At 40.6% G+C, this 18,650-nt stretch overlaps 1 protein-coding gene across 1 annotated transcript in view; it reads right to left on the bottom strand.

Moving 5' to 3' along the window:
* The window catches only part of LOC140477522 (NSFL1 cofactor p47-like), a 37,745-nt gene that overhangs the window by 15,701 nt on the left and 3,394 nt on the right, over window positions 1-18,650 (bottom strand). The window contains exons 2-4 of the mRNA XM_072571594.1: window positions 12,349-12,452; window positions 9,411-9,491; window positions 7,906-8,062 (exon numbers count right to left, since the gene is read on the bottom strand). Of these exons, the coding sequence (XP_072427695.1) occupies window positions 7,906-8,062; window positions 9,411-9,491; window positions 12,349-12,452 (342 nt within the window). The remainder of the gene's footprint in view (window positions 1-7,905; window positions 8,063-9,410; window positions 9,492-12,348; window positions 12,453-18,650) is intronic.

The following is an 18,650-nucleotide window of genomic DNA, read 5'->3' on the forward strand; positions in this document are numbered from 1 at the left end:
TTACTTAAAGTATCACACTGGGCAGATCTCTTAATTCAATGGTCTCAGGCAAGCAGTTGTAAAATCATATACAAATTTAAAAACAAAAATTTATCAGATGGGGCTAATTTATCATGATTTCTTTGCAAGGAAATCATGCAAACTATACAATGTACCTCAGTTAACTAAGATCAATGTGTTCATCGCAACTGCCTCCACTGAGTTTGTACCTCAACACTTCAGTTTAAAAGTTCTTGTGCTTATTAAGATTCTTCCATGACCTCATTCTCCAGGTTTGCACTCCTGCTCACAATTCTGCTGATTGACTTTGCTGTGGATCTAGACTCTCTATAATCTGTTACTGGTGTGGAAATCTCAGGCAATCTATTTGTGCAGATCAGAATTCCTCTGCTAGACTCATTCACCTTCCCGTAGACCTCCCAACTTCAAAAGTCTCTTCAGGGCTTTATCTTTGATCAACATACTACCACAGCATGAATGTTTTCAGAGATATTTTAAAAAGTGGTCCAATATCATCCAACGTTTCTCCCAAAATTCAAAGGGAAAAATCAGAACACGTCATTTCACATCCTAGCATTTCATCGGTTGTACATCATCTGCTTTGCTTGTTGTATACACATGTATTGTGCTTGATTATACAATGAATATTACTGTTCTATAGGTTTAAGATTTGGAGATGGGGTAATGTGGCAGCATTGATTATCCACCAGGAACACTCCCTATAATTTATGGCAAGTGTAAAGCCCAGAGGCCAGTAAAGAGAGATCCTAAATTGTTCCTTTAAAACTACAATATCTTGGTTAAATTACATATTCCTTTAAAAAAAGACACATTGCTGGACTAACAACACAGTTCCCATTGATTACATTATGCCAATTCAGATAGCATATGGATTCTCTTTTTAGATACTGGCTGACAGAAGGCATGTACTAAATTTTGTACTTAAAAACTATTTATTACAAGTAAAGAGGCTCCATCTACATTTAAACAACTATGAACCAATGGCATATAAGTCTCCTAATTAAAGCTCTAATCATCTTCTGAACTCCATGACCCCCACCCACACACACACGCACGCACCCACACACAACACAAAAGGGGCTAAAAATATTGTGTTATGAACAAGGGGAAAACTGGGAAAGCAGATCTGTGGTCTCCATTCACAGCATCTGTTGATTATTTATTGAGGCTCAAAGTAGCTTTTTCTGCAGAGAAAAGACAACAAGCATGAGCTGGCTCCTCCGTAACTTGTTCCTAGCTCTAAACTATTCTGCTACCAAAGCACCAATTGTACAGTTGTTGGCAGGCAGAAGGCCTTTGTCATCAATAACTAAGTAATGATATACACACACCAATCAACTACATGTTGCCAGTCAAAGCTCCATTTACACCTTTATATATCAGACAAGATGACGGTAGAGTAAGAGGCTCCAGTGGGAGCTCCTCTGCTTTTCGTTTTTTTTTCCCCCTCTTTGTAGCAGCTTTTCTCCACCCAACCCAACTTTTAACTTTTGAAACTAGCCTACCCTACTTGCAGAAAGGAGGTGAGTTGAGTCATGGATGGGGCCCGGGAGAGAGCAGAGTGAGTCCTAGACATAGGCCAGTGTGGTGACAGCATTACCTCATGTTGTGGAGCCCAACAAGCGCAGATTCATGTTGGAAAAGGACTGTAACTTGAGTACTTTAAAGACACCTTTTATGCTTATTCTGGATGTTTAAACTCTGTATTCCCATACTAATCACAGTAGGCTATCGACCAAATGCAGCTAATTGGGACGGATTGCACCTGAATTGTAAGAAGACTAATATACTGGCAGGCAGATTTGCTGGAGCTGCTTGGGAGGATTTAAACTAGCAAATGGGGGTGGGGGGTGTTGTTGGGACCCAGGCTTTTTAGTGAGGAAAGACATCAATCTGAGACTAGTACAGTTAGGAAAAGGAGCAAGTCAAACAGTCAGGGTCAAAATAGGGAACAAGATAGGACTGAATAAATTAAACTATTTATTTCAATGCAAGAGGCCTAATAGGGAAGGCAGATGAACTCAGGGCACGGTTAGGAACATGGGATATCATAGCAATTACGGAAACATGGCTCAGGGATGGACAGGACTGGCAGCTTAATGTTCCAGGATACAAATGCTACAGGAAGGATAGAAAGGGGGGGCAAGAGAGGAGGGGGAGTGGCATTTTTGATAAAGGATAGCATTACAGCTGTACTGAGGGGGGATATTCCTGGAAATACATCCAGGGAAGTTATTTGGGTGGAACTGAGAACTAAGAAAGGGATAAGAACCTTATTGGGATTGTATTATAGACATCCTAATAGTCAGTGGGAAATTGAGAAAAAATTTGTAAGGTGATTTCAGTTATCTGTAAGAATAATACGATGGTTATGGTAGGGGATTTTGACTTTCCAAGCATAGACTGGGACTGCCATAGTGTTAAAGAGTTTAGATGGAGAGGAATTTGTTAAGTGTGTACAAGAAAATATTTTTGATTCAATATGTAAGGTACCTCCAAGAGAAGGTGCAAAACTTGACCTACTCTTGGGAAATAAGGCAGGGCAGGTGACTGAGGTGTCAGCGGGGGGAACACTTTTGAGGCCAGAGACCATAATTCTGTTAGTTTTAAAATAGTGATGGAAAAGGATAGACCAGATCTAAAATATGAAGTTCTAAATTGGAGGGAGGCCAATTTTGATGGTATTAGACAAGAATTTTGAAAGCTGATTAGGGGCAGATGTTCACAGGTAAAATGACAGCTGGAAAATGGGAAGCCTTCTGAAATGAGATAACCAGAATCCAGAGACAGTATTTTCCTGTTAGGGTGAAAGAGAAGGCTGGTAGGTATAGGGAATACTGGATGACTAAAGAAATTGAGGGTTTGGGTAAAAGAAAGGAAGCATATGTCAGGTATTTTCAACAGCAATCAAGAGGATCATTAGAAGAGTATAAAGGAAGTAGGAGTATACTTAAGAGGGAGATCAGGAGGGCAAAAAGGGGACACGAGATAGCTTTGGCAAACAGGGTTAAGGAGAATCCAAAGAGATTTTATAAATATATTAAGGACAAAAGAGTAACTAGGGAGAGAATAGGGCCTATCAAGGGCAGCAAGACAGCCTATGTGTGGAGCCACAGGAGATAGGGAAGATACAAAACCAGCAGTTTGCATCAGTGTTTACTGTGGAGAAGGACATGGAAGATATGGAATGTGGGGAAATCGATGGTGACATTTTGCAAAATGTCCATATTACAGAGGTGGTGGTGCTGGATGTCTTGAAATGCATAAAAGTGAATAAATCCCCAGGACCTGATCAGGTGTACATTAGAACTCTGTGTGAAGCTAGGGAAGTGATTGCTAGGCCCCTTGCTAAGATATTTGTATCATTGATAGTCACAGGTGAGGTGTCGGAAGACTGGATAACATGGTACCACTATTTAAGAAAGGTGGTCAGGACAAACCAGGGAACTATAGACCAGTGAGCCTGATGTCAGTGGTGGGTAAGTTGTTGGAGGGAATCCTGAGGGACAGGATTTACATGTATTTGGAAAGGCATGGACTGATTAGTGGTAGTCAGCATGGTTTTTTTTGTGCGGAAAATTATGTCCCACGAACTTGATTGAGTTTTCTGAAGTAACAAAGAGGATTGATGAGGGCAGAGTGGTGGACATGATCGATATGGGCTTCAGTAAGGAGTTTGACAATGCTCCCCATGGGAAATTGGTTCGCAAGATTAGATCTCATGCAATACAGGAACAACTAGCCATTTGGATACAGAACTGGCTCAAAAGGTAAAACACAGAGGGTGGTGGTGGGTTGCTTTGCAGACTGGAGGCCTATGACCAGTGGAGTGCCACAAGGATTGGTGCTGGGTCCACTACTTTCTGTCATTTACATAAATGATTTGGATGTGAACATAGGAGGTATAGTTAGTAAATTTGCAGATGACACTAAAATTGGAGGTGTAGTGGACAGTGAAGGTTACCTCAGAGTACAACGAGATCTTGATCAAATGGACCAATGGGCTGAGGAGTGGCAGATGGAGTTTAAGTTAGATAAATGGGAGGTGCTGTATTTGGAAAAGCAAATCAGAGCAGCACTTTTCCACTTAATGGTCAGGTCCGAGGGAGTGTTGCTGAACAAAGAGACCATGGAGTACAGATTCATAGCTCCTTAAAAGTAGAGTCGCAAGTAGATAGGTGTTTGGTATGCTTTCCTTTATTGGTCAGAACATTGAGTATAGGAGTTGGGAAGTCATGCTGTGGCTGTACAGGACATTGGTTAGGCCACGTTTGGAATATTGCATGCAATTCTGGTCTCCTTCCTATCGGAAGGATGTTGTGTAACTTGAAAGGGTTCAGAAAAGATTTACAAGGATGTTGCCAGGGTTGGAGGATTCAAACTCTCAGGACAAGCTGAACAGGCTGAGGCTGTTTTCCATCGAGCATCGGAGGCTGAGGGGTGACCTTATAGAGGAGTTGTAGACAGTGAGGAAGGATATGGCAGGTTACAGCGGGATATAGAGAAGCTGCAGAGCTGGGCAGAAAGGTGGCAAATGGAGTTCAATGTAGCTAAGTGTGAAGTGATTCACTTTGGTAAGAGTAATAAAAAGATGGATTACTGGGCTAATGGTAGACTACTTGGTAGTGTGGAAGAGCAGAGGGATCTTGGTGTCCATGTACACAGATCTCTGAAAGTTGCCACCCAGGTAAATAGTGCAGTGAAGAAGGCATATGGCGTACTGGCTTTTATTGGTAGAGGAATTGAGTTCCGGAGTCCTGAGGTCATGCTGCAGTTGTATAAGACTCTGGTGCGGCCGCATCTGGAATATTGTGTGCAGTTTTGGTCGCCATACTATAGGAAGGATGTGGAGGCACTGGAACGGGTGCAGAGGAAGTTTACCAGGATGTTGCCTGGTATGGTAGGAAGATCCTATGAGGAAAGGCTGAGGCACTTGGGGTTGTTTTCTTTGGAGAAAAGAAGGTTTAGGGGTGATTTGATAGAGGTGTACAAGATGATAAGGGGGTTAGATAGGGTTGACAGTGAGAACCTTTTTCCACGTATGGAGTCAGCTATTACAAGGGGGCATAGCTTTAAATTAAGGGGGGGTAGATATAGGACTGATGTTAGGGGTAGGTTCTTCACTCAGCGAGTCGTAAGTTCATGGAAAGCCCTGCCAGTAGCAGTAGTGGACTCTCCCTCTTTATGGGTATTTAAGCGGGCATTGGATAGGTATATGGAGGATAGTGGGTTAGTGTAGGTTAGGTGGGCTTTGATCGGCGCAACATCGAGGGCCGAAGGGCCTGTACTGCGCTGTATTCTTCTATGTTCTATGTTCTATGTTTATAAAATCATGAGGGGCAAAAATAGGATAAATAGACAAAGTCTTTTCCCTGGGATGAGGGTGTCCCAGAACTAGAGGGTATAGGTTTAGGGTGAGAGGGGAAGGATATAAAAGGGACCTAAGGGGCAACCTTCACACGCAGAGGGTGGTGCGTGTATGGAATGAGTTGCCTGAGGAAGTGGTGGAGGCTGGTACAACTGCAGCATTTAAAAGGCATCTGGGTGGGTATATGAATAGGAAGGGTTTAGAGATATATGGACCAAATGCTGGCAAATGATTAGATTAGATCAAATGGGACTAGACTAGGTTTGGATATCCGGTTGGCATGGTTGAGTTGGACTGAAGGGTCTGTTTCCATGTTGTATATCTCTATGCTAATATGCTAGGGCATTTTAAAATCAAGAAAGTAGCAATGTTGGGTCTCTTGAAGAGCCTACGGTGGATACGTCCCCAGAGCTCAATGATATCTAGTCCAGGTTACTGAGAGAGGCAAGAGAGGAGATTGCTGGGACCTGTGCAGGTTAGTTGAATTGGCCAAGCTAAAATTGCCCTTAGTGTTAGGGGTAAATGTAGGAGAATGGGTCTGGTTGGGTTGCGCTTCGGCGGGTCGGTGTGGACTTGTTAGGCCGAAGGGCCTGTTTCTACACTGTAACTAAAATAATCTAATCTAATCTTTGTATCCTCGCTAGCTACAGGAGAGGACCCTGAGAACTGCCAAGTAGCTAATGTTGTTCCACTGTTCAAGGAGGGAAATATAGATAATCCAGCAAACTGTAGACTGGTGAGTCTCACATCAGTGCATTGGGAGGGGTGGGGTTCAAGGGTGGTGGTGCGTGAAGTGGAGATGTGCTGGAGGGAAGTTGTGATCATGGAAGGAGGCGGCCACCTGAGACTTTCTGAGGTGGAATTGGTCATCTTGGGAACATATCTTGCTCCTATATATTATGGAACCTCAGTTATGACTTGAATCTGCAATGCAGTTGGTGCATTCTTTAACACTCAACATTAAGGCTGGAATTTAGAAGAATGATGGGGGGGAATCTCGTAGAAATATGTAAAATCTTGATGGGACTGGACAGACTAGAAGTGGGAAGAATGTTCCCGATGTTGGGGAAGTACTGAAGAAGGGGTCCCAGTCTAAGGATAAGGGGTAAGCCATTCAGAACTGAGATGAGGAAGATTTTTTCACTCAGAGACTTGCGAACCTGTAGAATTCTTTCCCATAGGAAAGCATTGGGACGAGTTCATTCGATATATTCAAGATGGAGCTGGATCTGGGCTTTGCCGCTGAAGGGATCAAGGGGTATGGAGAAAGGGCAGGAATGGGACAATGAGACTGCATGATCAGCCATGGTCATATTGAATGGTTCGAAGGAGTGAATGGCCTACTCCTGCACCTATTTGTTATGCTCCAAGGCCATAAAACATAGGAGCAGAATTAGGCTTTTCAGTACATCGAGTCTCCTCTACCATTCACTTGACAATCCTGAACTCCACTTTTCTGCCTTTTACCTATAACCTTCAACTCCCTAACTGATTAAAAATCTTTGCGGTAAAGAATTACACTGATTCCCTACTCTCAGGGAAGAAATTCCTCACTACCTCTGTCCTAACTAGAACCCACCCCCTTACTGTGAGATTTTACCCTCTGGTCCTAGACGCTCGCACAGAGGAAAGCAAGATCACTGCACCTGTCAAGTCCCCAAGAATCTTGGATGTTTCAATAAAATCGCCTGTTATTTTCCTAAACACTCATGAGTACAGGCCTCTTTTCACTGTTTCTCAGAGAAATGTCACAATAATAAATCAAATCAAATTTGGTGCAGAGAGGAAGAGGTATTTTTGCTTGCTTTTTTTGCTCATAAGATCTTTTTTCAGAGTAAACTGAAGCCCAGTTTTGGGGGACTCAGCACCTCTTCTCATAATACTGGATTAGTGGTGCTGGAAGAGCACAGCAGTTCAGGCAGCATCCAAAAAGCAGCGAAATCTTTCATTGGATGCTGCCTGAACTGCTGTGCTCTTCCAGCACCACTAATCCAGTATTTTCTTTCCAGCATCTGCAGTCATTGTTTTTACCTCTTCTCATAAGAAAATCCCTCTGTACCTGGGATCAACCCAGTGAATCTTCTCTGACTCTCCCACTGCCAGTAGAACTTTTCTTAGACAAGGGTACCAAAATTGTACACAGTATTCCAGGTGTGTTCTAACTGGTGTTTTACCAAGACTTTCTTGCTTTTATACTTTATTCCCTTTGAACATTCCATTTGTGTTCTCGATTACTCGTATACTTGGTTTTGGTGATTTATGCATTTGAACTTTTACTAACTCTTCTAACAATTTTTTACATACATGTGAATTTTATTTACACAGGTTTAATCTTGCAAAGGCAACACTTCCATTTGTTCATTGTTACTTAAAACATTCTAATTGTTGAATATTTATCCACCCATTCCTTCATTTTCACCTGTAAAGCTATCAAATGCTTTTGTTATATCCTAAAACCATTGAGAATGCTGAATTCACAATGGTTCTACAGATCAGGCAATCCTATGTTCACTTACCAAAGCTCTGTTTGCCTCTCCTGTCCAGTGCTCAACTGGAACCGCCCCATGTTCTTTAGCTCCTTTAAAAAGATCATCTACAATTTCATTTAGATTCTTTTTCTTTGGTGGTCCAACTATCTGCTGGCCACTGTGTTCAGAACCACCTGCATAGAAGCTTAAAAAATTAATATGCAGTGAGTGAAACCAGTGTTTTACCTTATAAACAAAACAAAGTACACTAACATGTCAGTATTACATTTATCACATTCATTTTTGCTCTCTAAGCAAAGAGGAAGTGTACATCTTGTTAGCATACAGATTCATTGCAGGGTACTCCATGAAATAACACATCACGGAAAAAAAGATGCTTCATTGTTTGTAAGTTCAACTTAGTTACTGATCATGGAAGTGACGTATTCTACAAAATACAAACATTGAAAGGTACCTAAACAGCTGCAATAATGCTTTAGGGGATAATTGCATTGCCTGCTTTACAACTTAGCCAAACAAGAAAAAAGGAAGACTGTTTTTTTGGAAGTCTTGTGTAATTGTATAGTTCCTTCTACCTTGAAGATTTCATAAAGATTTTGCAACTTATTCTTTTGAATTGTAAACATTTTAATGAATAGAATACTACAGCACACAATTTGTACCCACTAAGGTAATGTAAATAGCAAAGAAATAAAAGGCTAGTTAATATGACTTAGGAAATCTTGGTTAAGGGAGGATGGATGTTGGGAGAAGACCCTTTCTTCCTTGAACACTGTCATGTGCTCTTTCTCCACAACTTAATGATAAACTTTCCTTCCAGACTAGATGGTGTGGGCATATAACTGATTTTGTTTTTGTGGCCCATAGTGGTAAGGACATTAGAAATAGAAGCAGGATATTCAACCACTCAAGCCTGTCCACTATTCCACGAGATTATGGCTGACCTACCCCAGGCCTCATTCTCCTCTGTGAATTCAGCTATGGATTCTGTAACTTTGGTTGAAGGGAAGGTAGGCGATAGCTGTTTATATATAGTTGCTGCTGCTTTACTGGGTAACACATCATGGTTTAAGAGTAAATTGGAGTTCTGATAGACTGCAACCAGTAATAATAATGGCTCAGATATTGTTTGTTGCGAGACGATTTTGCCACTGATTCGTATAGACAGGTTATGGTTTTGCTAAATATGGTATTTTCTCAACATTGCTATCTTTGAAATTTAAGGCATTACATGAACAATTTGATTGTAACTGTGTTTTGTGTATGAAACAGTTCCTGCAGCCCTGTGTTAAAAATATTAATACAGGTTCAATTACAATTCTGTTACTTCTATTTGTTAGATCCATAGAGACCAGTTCCACAAACTGGATATCCAACAGTTGATTAACTTCATGGAAAATGAAGAATGATCTCTACTTAATGAATAATTCAGATTATGCAGGGGCTATTCGCTATTTGATCTCAAGGTTATCTTGATGCTGTTATCAAGTTGGAGCTGCTTTTAGTCTGCTGGAAACTTGGGAAGTCCTTACCGTTGACCCTCATCAGCTGAGCTGTTACTTTGTTGATCCTTCTTCAGGTCTTGCAAGGATGATATTCTGGAAGCACCAGTGCTAGATAAGAGGAAAAAAAAGTTAGAATTATTAGAAAGAAAGATTTAAACAATCAAAGTGCAAATTTCCAAATTCTACTTAGAATAATGCTCAGTAATTAATGTGCAGCCAAAATTTTATACGAAATAAATTAAAAAGTTAAGAATGTTCATAAAACTGATAACGTGTGCAATCATGCTGTCTGCTGCTTGGGCTCTAAAGTATGAGATTCTTGCCCTCTGCATCACAGTATATCCATCTTTTCCTCTTCTCCCTTTAGAAACATCCTTAAAATCCACCTTAACACCAACCTCAAAGTCACTCCATCATCCATCTGCTCCACTCTGGTTGAGTGTCTGTTTTTATCTGATGACATATTCACAATATACTTTGGAATTTTTCTCCAAATTAAAGCTGCTATATAAATGCATCAATTATTATTGATACATTCTGAAATTTTAGGAGGTTACCATTTATAACATAATGATATGATAGATGGACCCCAGCTCAAGTGAATAACTTTAATTGACGGTATTGTAATGGGACTGAGAGGTGATGGCTTAGCAGCATTATCACTAACTAGACTATTAACCCAGAAACTCAGACAATGTTCTGGGGACCTGGGTTCAAATCTGAAATCAAATAAACATAAATCTGATGACCATGAAACCAAAGCGGATTGTCAGGAAAAACCCCTCTGGCTCACTAACGTCTTTCAGGGAAGGAAATGCCGTCCTCACCAGTTCCACTTGTGACTCCAGGTCCACAGGAATGCCCTCTGAAATGGCTTAGTAAGCCACTCAATTCAAGGGCAGTGAGTGACAAGCAATAAATGCTGTCTATCCAATGATGCCCATGTCCCTGGGAATATGGGTTTAAATTTGGTGGAATTTAAATTCAGTTAATAAATCTTGAATTGAAAGCTAATCTCAATGATGGTAAACATGACAATTATCATCAATTCTCATTAAAAAAAAGCCTACCTAGTTCACCAATATCCTTTAGGGAGGGAAATTTGCCATTCTGACTTGATCTGCCTATATGCAGTTAAGACTTACAGCCACGTGTTTGACTATTAACTACTATTTGAAATAACCTGGCAAACCACTCAGATCAAGGGGCAATTAGGGATGGCCAACAAACGCCAGTCTTGTCAGCAAAGATCATATCCCATGAAGGATATCTTTTAAAAAATGATCTCAGTTGTTAGCATCTTTTTTTGCTGAATATTTTTAAATGTCTTCTGTCTCTACTTGAGCACAAAGACCATACACAGAAACAAGAAAGGCAGTTGACGTAGACCTTAAATTGCAATCATGGAGAAAATGTGCAAGGGCAGATATAGACAATAGACAATAGGTGCAGGAGTAGGCCATTCTGCCCTTTGAGCCTGCACCACCATTCATATGATCATGGCTGATCATCCTCAAACAGTATCCTGTTCCTGCCTTATCTCCATAACCCTTGATTCCACTATCCTTGAGAGCTCTATCCAACTCTTTCTTAAATGAATCCAGAGACAGGGCCTCCACTGCCCTCTGGGGCAGAGCATTCCACACACCCACCACTCTCTGGGTGAAGTAGTTTCTCCTCATCTCTGTCCTAAATGGCCTACCCCTTATTGTTAAGCTGCGTCCTCTGTTTAGGGACTCACCCATCAACGGAAACATGCTTCCGGCCTCCAGAGTGTAATTCGGCTGTCAAATATAATAAATATACAACTATGGCTAAATAGTGTTTAGAGGTAGGGGTTAAGCAATAACAGAGATGGACCAAATACAAGAATCCCATAATTGGGAAGGTGAGCTGCTGACTTGTAAATGACATTTTATTTTGACAAATGCATACGAAGGAGCAATCTAAAGAAAATTAACCATGATTTATGATACAACAAATGAGAGGGTTTTTGTGGTATTGCTTGATAGCAGTAACATCAACAGAACAGAGGCAGCAAAGAGAAAAGCTAAATTGAAATTCGGCTGTACAGTAAGAGGAAAAGAACAGAAATCCCCGAAGGGGTGAATCAAACTGGACAAGTAACTTATAAAACACACATGGATTTCTGTGCAAAATTCTGGTCACCAAGCTAAAAATGTATAAAATAGTAATCAAATTGATAACCTGTTAAGATGGTCATGTGAAGGATATGAAAAGCACCAAAAGCATTGGCCACATACTGTTTAAAACTGAATAAACATGTCACTTGAAGAATTTGAGAATATAAAATCTATCTGATTTTTCTGAGGGGAGGAAAACACCAATAACCATTCTGAAGAGTTTCGGACAACAGGCAACTCACTTTATTAACTTTCAACCTCATAATTCATTCCCATACATATGCAATTCAAAACCTCAGCTGTTTAGAAACTATATCAACATCACAATTTGAAAATGACCCTGAGGTTTATATGTATCATAAATGAAACGTGTTACTGAAACAATCAGGTCACCTTAAGTTTAGGATGGGGACACTTCTATTCATGATAAATTGAGCTATTGAATGACACAATAAGATTGGGGTCAATGTCTCACAAAAGTGATGGAATTAAACAGCTGAGAAAGACTTTCTTAATCACATCACAAAAGTGGTCTTAAGTTTTGAAAGTATATTTGATGGTAAATTATCTGTAATTGGATTGATACCAAATTGGTGGTTTGGCCAAAACTTACATCTAGGCACCATTCAAATCTGGATGGCTTCTTTTTCAGAATGAGACAGTGCTGGTTGGCATGTAATTGTACATGTAGAAACTGACTGCTCCAGTGAACTTAGAAAACTCAAACCAACAAGGGACTGCAAATGTTCCTAACTAAAATTTATAAGATCAAAGTTTTAAACAGAAAAGGTAAACTTCAAAGTACTTCTGTTGTTTCTTACCTGCGAACCACAGGTTTGCAATTAGTAGCATTACTAAACATTGGTGATTCATGTTGAATAAGTTGATCGTCACCCTCGTTCTCATAACATTTAGCCAGTGCAAGCTACATAAGAAAATGGGATAAAAATCATTTTTCAGAAATGCTCTTCAAAATTTGTAAGCCTCTAAACAATATTGTGCATAGATGTTTCTGAAATCAATGGATAGAACAAACATGAAAACTCTGCATTCACGTTCCTTACACTAAATGAAAAACTTATGCAAAATTTCAAAATTCATCTAAACATACATTTCAGGTACAACAAAACACTAAAATATCACTACAATGTGTACATTCAGTGCTGTTTGGACAAATTGCTTATATATAAACAGTTTCAAATTGAGGAGAACCATTTTGAATGACTAATAGACTTTCTGAAAACACGTTACAAGTTGATGATAAAATGATTTCACTGAATGTGCTCAAGGTAAAAACTACAGTAAATCCTTGTATTAAAGTCACATTTGGACATACAGAGCAGAGAATTTTGTGAATCTTCCTGGCTTTGCATCTGATTTTAATATAAAAAATTCTATCACTTAGTTGATATCAATGATTTTCAATTTGGTTGGATCCTACACAGCAGGCTTCTCAAAGTCTGGGTGATAACCACAAGCACGGTTGTGAGAAGAGATTTTGGGGTTGCTAGCTCTGAGGCAGCACTAGCAATCCTGGGGTTGCTAAGATTTAGAAGGCTTCTTTGCAACCCAGTTTCTGCTGCAAAAAAAAAGGTACCCTACACCCACACCAGCTCAACTGCTCTCATATCCCCACAAATGTTCACTCCAGGGATCATGCAAAATCTACAGCATTTTAAATAGGTCACATTAGGAAATGGTCTAGAAAGCATTGCACTTGAAATAACAGAAATGGGAGGTGGAAAACAAGGAGATAAATGACTACCAATGATAAATTGTTATACTCTTGAACACTGCAGTGTTGCAAAAGTATTGACAGAAGCTTTACAGTAGGTCACCCACATGAATGTTTCACCAGGGAACCTTCATGGATTTATTTTAAATATAAGATCAAATATTGTACTTCAAGCAAAACAGCAGCAGATGAATAACAGTTTTAAAAACCTGCCATGTTCATGTCTCCTTATTTTCATCTATAATTAACTCCTATATTTCTTCTAAAAATGTCAGATGTGATCACAGAAACTTTTAAGGTAAAAAAAATGAAGCGTTACAAGGATACACAAATGTCAATCAAGCAATACCTTACATCTCCCAAACATTTGAAAATGCTTCACTTGCAAAGAATTAATTTGAATTGTAATAATTATTTGTTGCAAAAAATCTGTACAGTCTACTCTGGAATCTCAAATTCATATTTTAAAAAAAGCAAACAGTGAAATAACAAAACAAACCAAGCACAAAAAACACCTTTAGTCAGCTCCTCTGCAAATGAATATTAAATTGTATGCATTTCTTTCTTCTACCTGACCCTCCAAATTTCCCGATTTCTCATTTTGCCTTGAAGCATTTTCCATAAAGGTAAATGAAAGAAAGCCTTATAACATAGAGGATGAAATACCTCTAATTGTAGAATGTAGAAATGTAATGTAGAAATTGATTCCCACAGTTTCACAACAAACCTTTGCAAAAAGGTTAGAAGTGACCAAAGGTTTGTTCAAGAAGATGCGCTTTCAGAAGTGAGATAGAAGGCGCAAAGGGTTAGGGAGAGATTTCCATGGATTTGAGAGAGGCAGCTGAAAAGTTTGCAATTAAATGCTGAACACAGCAGGGGAAGTACAAAACTCTAGAGAACACATAAATTACTATAAAGCAAGAGGAAACTGTGTAGTTGAAAATTAGGATTGTACATTCAATCTACTGTGGTTATGTAGGTGATGTGAGACTAAAGTGACAGGCAAATGAGGTCAAGAATGCACTGGTAGAATTTTGGACAATTTGAAATTTATTGACAGTTGCGGTCTGGAAGTGACTGAAGAATGTTCCCATTTGTGTGTGTTATAGTAGCAGTACTGCTAACTTAGGATGGAGGTAAATAACTTGGCAGAGATGGAAAAGCAACCTTGATAATCTATAACATATCAAGTCTGAAACTCAGATCCATGTCTAACAGAATGCTGAGTTTGTTAGCTATACCATTCAACACGAGTAGGAAAGCAAACTAGAAAATACAATCAAAAGCGAAGATGCAGAAATTTCAGTTGAGATCAAATATTGTGATTCATCTACCTGATGTCCAGTTGTAAAATTTCTGATTCATCCATAACTTAATATCATGCAAAAAATGGTGACAAATGCAGATAAATGTACATCCAAAGGGAGTAGGAAAGAAATGTATGTACATGTATAGAAGTTAAATGTCATGACTACAGTCTTTGGCCTCAAAAATATAAAAGGGCAGGAGTAGGCCGGGTGCCCCCTTAGACGTGCTGTGACAGTCAGTAATAAAATAGCTGATTGGATTTTGATCTCAAACTCACTTTCCCATCTGTTCCACAAATTCCTAACTCCACTATAGTTCAAAAATCTATCTAATTTAGATCAGTATGTCCAATGACTCAGCCTCCACAGCTCAGAGAATTTCAAAAATAGAGATAATTTATCCCTGCCTTAAATGAGTGAATTCATATCCTGAATTAAATTGTTTACCATACAGGGAAACACACTCTCAATATCTACCTTGTTAAGCCTTCTAAGAATCTTATTTGCTTCTCTAAAATCACTTCTCATTCTTCTACATTCTGATTAATATTTGCTCAACCAATCCTAATAAGAGCTTCATCCCAGAAATCAAACCCAGTAAATCTTTTAACTGCCTCCAATGCAAGTACATTCTTCTTTAAATAAGGAGACCAAATTTATGGACAATAATTTCGATAATGCCTTGTAAGTTAAAGCAAGCTCCATTTAATTTTCATTTCCTTTGATATAAAGGTCCACATTCATTTGTCTTCCTAATTACTTGCTGTGTTTGCATGCTAATGTTTTGTGTTTCATGTATGAGGTCACTCAAACATTGGCATTGTACCAATGCAATATCACAGGAAATCGAAGACTCAACTTTTACTCAAAACGTAAAAATTAATAGTACAGAAAAATAAACTTTAACATATATTTTCTGTATTGCACTATACTTAAAATCAGGCTGGACGGTAAATTCTGAGATTACTAATAGCTAGTTTCAGAGTGTCGAGAACGCAAGTAAATAGAGCATAGAAAAGTACAGCACGGAACAGACCCATAGGCCCACGATGTTGTGCCGAGGTTTAATCTTAATGTAAAATATAGTAACTTAACTTATGCACCCCTCAACTCACTGCTCTCCATGTGCATGTCCAGCAGTCGCTTAAATGTCCCCAATGATTTCACTTCCACCACCACAGCTGGCAATGCATTCCATGCATTCACAACTCTCTGCGTAAAAAACCTATCTCTGATGTCTCCTTTATACCTTCCTCCTAATATCTTCAAACGATGACTTCTCGTACCAGTCAATACTGCCCTGGGGAAAAGTCTTTGGCTATTGACTCTATCTATTCCCACTCATTATTTTGTACACCTCGGTCAGGTCTCCTCTCTTCCTCCTCTCCAGAGAGAAAAGTCTGAGCTTATTCAACTTTTCTTCATAAAGCAAGCCCTCCAGTCCAGGCAGCATCCTAGTAAACCTTCTTTGCACCCTCTCCAAAGCCTCTGTATCTTTCCTATAGTAGGGTGACCAGACCTGGACACAATATTCCAAGTGTGGTCTCACCAGGGACTTGTAGAGCTGCAGCAAAACCTCACAGCTCTTAAACTCAATACCCCTATTAATGAAAGCCAAAACACCATATGCTTTCTTAACAACGCTATCCACTTGGGTTTTGAACTTAAAACGGTGGTGCTGGAAAAGCGCAGCAGATCAGGCAGCATCAAAGGAGAAGGAGAATCAACGTTTCGGGCATAAGCTCTTCTTCAGGAATGAGGAGGGTGTGTCAAGCAGGCTAAGATAAAAGGTAGGGAGGGGCATTGGGAATGTCTCCCAATGTGGCCCTCTATACATTGGGGAGACAGGCCGCCTACTTGCGGAACGTTTCAGAGAACACCTCTGGGACACCCGCACCAACCAACCCAACCGCCCCGTGGCTGAACACTTTAACTCCCCCTCCCACTCCACCAAGGACATGCAGATCCTTGGCCTCCTCCATCGCCAGACCATGGCAACACGACACCTGGAGGAAGAGTGCCTCACCTTCCACCTAGGAACCCACCAACCACAAGGGATGAATGCAGATTTCTCCAGCTTCCTCATTTCCCCTCCCCCAACCTTTTCTCAGTCCCAACCCTCGGACTCAGCACCACCTTCTTGACCTGCAATCTTCTTCCCGACTTCTCCGCCCCTATCCCCTCTCCGGCCTATCACCCTCACCTTAACCTCCTTCCACCTATCGCATTCCCAACGCCCCTCCCTACCTTTTATCTTAGCCTGCTTGGCACACCCTCCTCATTCCTGAAGAAGGGCTTATGCCCGAAACGTCAATTCTCCTTCTCCTTTGATGCTGCCTGACCTGCTGCGCTTTTCCAGCAACACATTTTTAAGCTCTGATCCCCAGCATCTACAGTCCTCACTTTTTCCCTATCCATTTGGGTGGCAACTTTGAGGGATCTATGTATTTGCACACCCAGATCCCTCTGTTCCTCCACTCTGCCAAGAATCCTGTCTTTAATCCTATATTCAGCATTTGAGTTCGACCTTCCAAAATACATCACTTCGCATTTATTCAGGTTGAACTCCAACTGCCATTTCTCAGCCCAGCTCTGCATCCTGTCTATGTCGCCCTTCAGGAGCCCTCTATACTATCGACAACACCTCCAACCTTTGTCTCATCTGCAAATTTACTAATCTACCTCTCAACATCCTCATCCAAGTCATTTATAAAAACTACAAAGAGCAGAGACCCAAGAACAGAGCCCTGCGGGCCCCCACTCAACACTGACCTCCAGGCAGAATACTTTCCATCTACAACCACTCTCTGTCTTCTGTCAGCCAGCCAATTCTGAAACCAGATAGCCAAATCTCCCTGTATCCCATACTTCCTGACTTTATGAATAAGCTACCATGGGAAACCCTATCAAATGCCTTGCTGAAATCCATATACACCACATCCACTGCTCGACCGTCGTCGACCTGTCTTGACATCTCTTCAAAGAACTCAATAAGATTTGTGAGGCATGACCTGCCCCTCACAAAGCCATGCTGACTGTCTTTAATCACACTATGCTTTGCCAAATAGTCATAAATCAATTCCCTCAGAATTCTTTCCAAAACTTTGCGGACCACAGACGTGAGACTGACTGGTCTGTAGTTGCCAGGGATTTCCCTATTACCCTTTTTCAAAAGTGGAACAACATTCGCCTCCTTCCAATCCTCTGGTACGACTCCCGTGGAGAGTGAGGAGGCAAAGATCCTCACCAGCGGCTTAGCAACCTCCTTTCTCGCTTCCCGGAGCAGCCAAGGATAAATCTGGTCTGGCCCTGGGGACTTATCAATCTTAATGTTTTCCAAAATTTCGAGCACATCATCTTCATCAATCTTGATCTGTTCAAGACTGTATCCCAGCTCCTCAAAGTTTTCATTTACAACAAGTTCCTTGGTGAAAACCGAAGCCAAAAACTCATTTAGGGCTTCCCCTATCTGCTCAGACTCCATGCACAAGTTCTCTCCACTATCCCTGACCGGCCCTACCTTCTCCCTGATCATTCTCTTATTCCTCACGTATGAGTGAAATGCCTCTGGTCTCTCCCTGATCCTTCTTGCCAAGCCTTTTTCGTGCCCCTCCTGGCTCTCCTCAGCCCATTTCTGAGCCCCTTTCTAGCAAGCCTGTAAATCCTCTAAAGCTGTGCTAGACCCTTGCTTCCTCCACCTTACATAAGCTGCCTTCTTCCTTTTGACGAGAAGTTCCTCTGTTCTCATCATTCAAGGTTCCTTTAATCTTACCCCATCTTACCTGTCTCAGAGGAACAAATTTGTGCATCACTCACAACTGCTCCTTAAATAGTCTCCACATGTCTGCTGTGCCCCTTTCGGTGGGAACAATTGCTCCCAGTCTGTACTTCCCAACTCCTGTCCTGATAGCGTTATAATTTCCTTTTCCCCAATTAAATATCTTCCCTGGGTAACTGCTCCATTCACTTTCCAAGGCTATATGGTAACTGTAAGGCAGTTGTGGTCACTTTCACCAAAGTGTTCGCCCACTGTGAGATCTGACACCTGTCCTGGTGCATTGCCGAGAACCAAATCCAAAAT

This window comes from Chiloscyllium punctatum, chromosome 5 (genome assembly GCF_047496795.1).
Source record: "Chiloscyllium punctatum isolate Juve2018m chromosome 5, sChiPun1.3, whole genome shotgun sequence".
Lineage (NCBI taxonomy): Eukaryota > Metazoa > Chordata > Chondrichthyes > Orectolobiformes > Hemiscylliidae > Chiloscyllium > Chiloscyllium punctatum.